Source organism: Lolium rigidum, chromosome 5 (genome assembly GCF_022539505.1).
Source record: "Lolium rigidum isolate FL_2022 chromosome 5, APGP_CSIRO_Lrig_0.1, whole genome shotgun sequence".
Lineage (NCBI taxonomy): Eukaryota > Viridiplantae > Streptophyta > Magnoliopsida > Poales > Poaceae > Lolium > Lolium rigidum.
In genome coordinates, this window is record NC_061512.1 from 148557012 (window position 1) to 148561156 (window position 4145).

Here is a 4145-nt window from a genome sequence, read left to right on the forward strand (position 1 = left end):
AAATCTGTTGATGAGATTATCCGTAACTAGTACTACCTCTGTCTATAAACATGTGTCGAAGATTTATCTAAACTTGAATATATCTATACACTCGAATTTAGAGAAACCTTCGATATTCTTTTATAGACGGAGGGAGTATGACACATGTTTGTTTTTTAGAAGTTGTCTACTCTAAATAGAGACACCTTACCTCATTCGGCATTAATCATTTTATTGTGTAGAAATGATAGCATATCCCTTGTGAAATTTAGAGAAATGTGCAGAAGGAAATTAAGGCTAGTCATGAAATGAGAACCGTAAAATTCTCAAACCAATACCGTGATACACAAGCAAATTAGTTCCAAAATCACAAATAAATCCTTGATTTGAGACCCAAAACGATTGGATGCAAACGAGCTCTTCTTTATGAGTAACCGCAGTACACATGGAATTGACCATTTTAGTAGTACGAGTGGTTGGCTGCTAATGGCACTAGGCCGCTAGTCTTAGCGACAAATTGCAAGTCACCGGGACGGCAAAAGAAAGAAAAGAAAGAAAATAGTGGCACCCCAGCGGGAGGGGAGCACTTAACCGGATTTAATCAGCCTTGCGTTGCGTCCGTAGCACCCTCCATTGCTTCCTCAATCTCCCACCCAACCCCAACGCCTCCGCCGTAGATCCGCCACCATGGGCCAGTGCCCCTCCGCCCCTCGCCGCCACCACCACCGCAACCCCTCCCCGCCGCCCTCCCCCGCCGCGCAGGCGGCCTCCCCTCGCTTCTCCGATGCCGCCGCCGCCGCCGCCGACGACGCGGCGCCGGAGCCGGACTACACGGCCGAGCTCCCGGAGGAGCTCCTGGCCGTGGTCTTCGGCCTCCTGGGCTCCGGCGACCGCAAGCGCTGCTCCCTCGTCTCCCGCCGCTGGCTGGCCGCCGAGGCCGCCTCGCGCCTGCGCCTCGCGCTCGACGCGCGGGCCCCGCTCCTCGCCGCCGCCCCCGGGATCCTCCGCCGCTTCTCCGCCGTCTCCAAGCTCGCGCTCAAGTGCGACCGCCGCGCCGAGAGCGTCGGCGACCCGGCCCTGGTCCTCGTCGCGCGCCGCCTCGGCCCGGGCCTGCGCCGCCTCAAGCTGCGCTCCCTCCGCGCCGTCACCGACGACGGCGTCCACGCGCTCGCCGCCGCCGCCGTCAACCTCCGCAAGCTCTCCGTCGGCTCCTGCGCCTTCGGCGCCCGGGGCATCGAGGCGGTGCTCCGCTCCTGCACCCAGCTCGAGGAGCTCTCCGTCAAGCGCCTCCGGGGCCTCGCCAACTCGGACCCCATCACCGTCCCCGGCCCGCGCCTCCAGTCCCTCTCCATGAAGGAGCTCTACAACGGGCAGCACTTCTCCTGCCTAATCACATCCTCGCCCAACCTGAAAACCCTCAAGATCATCCGCTGCTCCGGCGACTGGGACCCTGTACTCCAAACGATCCCCAAGAACTCTACCCTATCCGAGCTCCACCTCGAGAAGCTGCAGGTCAGCGACCTCGGCGTGGCCTCCCTCTGCGGGCTAGAGGTCCTCTACCTCGCCAAAGCACCCGAGGTCACCGACGTCGGGCTGGCCGCGCTCGCCACCAAGTCGCCGCGCCTCCGCAAGCTGCACGTCGATGGGTGGAAGGCCAACAGGATCGGCGACCGCGGGCTGGCGACCGTCGCGCAGAAATGCGCTTCCTTACAAGAATTAGTCCTCATCGGCGTGAATTTGACATCGGCCAGCCTCGAGTTGATCGCCGCCAACTGCCCCGCTCTCGAGCGGCTCGCGCTGTGCGGGTCTGACACCTTTGGGGACGCCGAGATCTCCTGCGTCGCCACCAAGTGCGCTTCGCTGCGCAAGCTCTGCATCAAGGCGTGCCCTGTTTCCGACGCTGGGATGGATAAGCTCGCCGCGGGCTGCCCGCGCCTCGTCAAGGTGAAGGTGAAGAAGTGCCGGGGGGTCACGTTCGAGTGTGCCGAGCGGCTTCGTGCGAGCCGGCATGGAGCCCTTGCCGTGAATTTCGACACGCCGGGCGGCGCCGGTGAGTTGCAGGATGCTAGCGTTGATGAGAGCGGTGTGCTGGAGAATGCTGGGAGCGATGCGGTACAGGATGACTTTGATGATCAGATAGGGGTCCCTGACCTTCTGTGTGGCAGCAGTGGCAGGCCATCGGGGTGGAAAGCACGGGTGGGCGCTGTGATCTCGAGGAGCCTGTCGGTTTCCATGTTTCGGAGGCGTCCACGGGGGATCTCCTATAACCCATGAGTTTCATAAAGAGTTGTGTGCTATGGTTGCTCCTTTAGCCATTTGATTCTTTTATGTTTGTTGCATTAGTTGATGTTGTTCGTTGCCATTGATGTTTTCGATTTTTTCTGAATTCTTCTACCATTTTGGTTGTCCCTGATGCTCATAGAGAATTCAGTTTATGTTAGTACCTGATAGTTTGTCTGGAGGGCACTTATTATTTTGTCTTGCTCTTTGTAGTAGTGGAGATTGTACAATGTAATATCTTAAATAGGATCATTTTTTGGATCGAAAAATAATGATGTGACAAGACATGGTCTTCAAATGCAAGGTGCTTGTTACCTCAAATTACGAGGACCTGGCAATGATAATGATGAACAATACATACATAATGCAGCAGCTGATACTAAGATTTTGAAGACAAGTGCTTTTGAATTGAAGATATGGGTTGGCAGCAATATGTCAACTTTCTTTCATTGTTTTGCTGTATCTATGGTCTTCAAGTGTCATTACATTGGACTATATGGATTTAGAAAGGGTAACGAACAGAAATCAACACTGCATACCTAACACAACAGCTGCTATTATGATTTTGTAGAGAAGTGCCTTTTGAGCCAATCAACTTTGGGGAACTCACTTATATCTCTTTTCTTTTCTGTTCAGTTACTCGTTAAGCATGGAAAAACTATGCCCAGATGGAATCCTCTATTGGTAGTCTATACTGAGTTTTGCCATTTTGTGTGTGGATAAGGCATGGATACATCTTCCCATCTCATCTGGGATGTTTGACAGCATGCTGGAAACAATTCATCACTTCCACTTCACTAGTGGGGAACCCCTATGTTCATCTCAATCAACATAGTACGCTGGCTGGCTTTTCTGAACATTGTTCTTAGCAAATAAATGGAGTATACAATCAGAAGTGTTCTTTGTGGAACAAATTCTAATGGTCATTCTTTTACGTGCAGTCCGAGCTGGAAAATAATCAAGTTCAGTCAGAGCCAGTTTCCTGGAACTATAGCTATTGAAATTGTTCCAGTAGCTCGTTTGAGATTGCTTTCAACCTTTGTTTCCCCTTTCTGCATGAGTCCGCTATTCCTTTCTTTTCCTGATACCGTGTTGGACTGGAGTTATTGGAACCATGATGTGCAACCTGTCAATTGGCATCTGCGTTTTCATAGAGAACTATTCCTGTGCACTGATTCGTTGACATGGACCTGAATGGCGTCTGAAGTTTCTCCTACCTGTGCTGCCTCCACCTTTTGTCATGACCCTTCAGACACGGTGTTTGGAAAGCAGGATATTCCTGATCGTGGATTTAGAATGTTGAACGAGATGAAACTGGTGGAGCAACTGGCCAGTTCTCTAGATGTTTGGCCACTTCCGGGGCCACACGCCGGCAGTTGACTTGGAACCTGACCAGTAGTAGCAGACGCCAAATCCCTACGGATTCTTTCTTGAAGATGCATGGCTGTAGCTTTACCTGGTCAAGATACAGTTGCATTTTTTTGTGAGTGGCACTACTTGACTACGTCCAAGTTTGTGTCAAGTAGTGGACGTGGTTGCCTTGCTATTCTGTCAAAGGACATTGTTGCGATTCCTATGTTGATGCATGTCCCCACCTGGTCCATAGTTTTGTTCAGAAGCATTGGTAGAATTATTTGGATGTCTCTTCCTCTTGGTTGGTTTAGTTGCTGCGGTTCTTCACGTTTGATGTTTGGATTGTTTTGTTTGGATGTACGCTTCAAAGTAGAGTTACCCCTTGCTTGTATGCTACAGGTTATTTTTCTTGATGGTCCGTGATTAGTCTTTCTAGTCTCAAAATTGATTTGACTCAAATTTGCATATAATTAATACCGGCGGAAGACTGATGATTGCATGAAACCGGGTGCATAAATATAACTGAAGCCGGA

General features: G+C 51.6%; 1 protein-coding gene across 1 annotated transcript; it reads left to right on the plus strand.

Annotated features, from left to right (window-relative positions):
• The first annotated feature begins 585 nt into the window (after window positions 1–585).
• LOC124653711 (F-box protein At1g47056-like) lies at window positions 586–2651 on the plus strand. Its single transcript, XM_047192777.1, has one exon. It carries the CDS (start codon window positions 667–669, stop codon window positions 2251–2253), a length of 1587 nt encoding a protein of 528 aa, XP_047048733.1. The 5' UTR covers window positions 586–666; the 3' UTR covers window positions 2254–2651.
• The last annotated feature ends 1494 nt before the right edge of the window (window positions 2652–4145 follow it).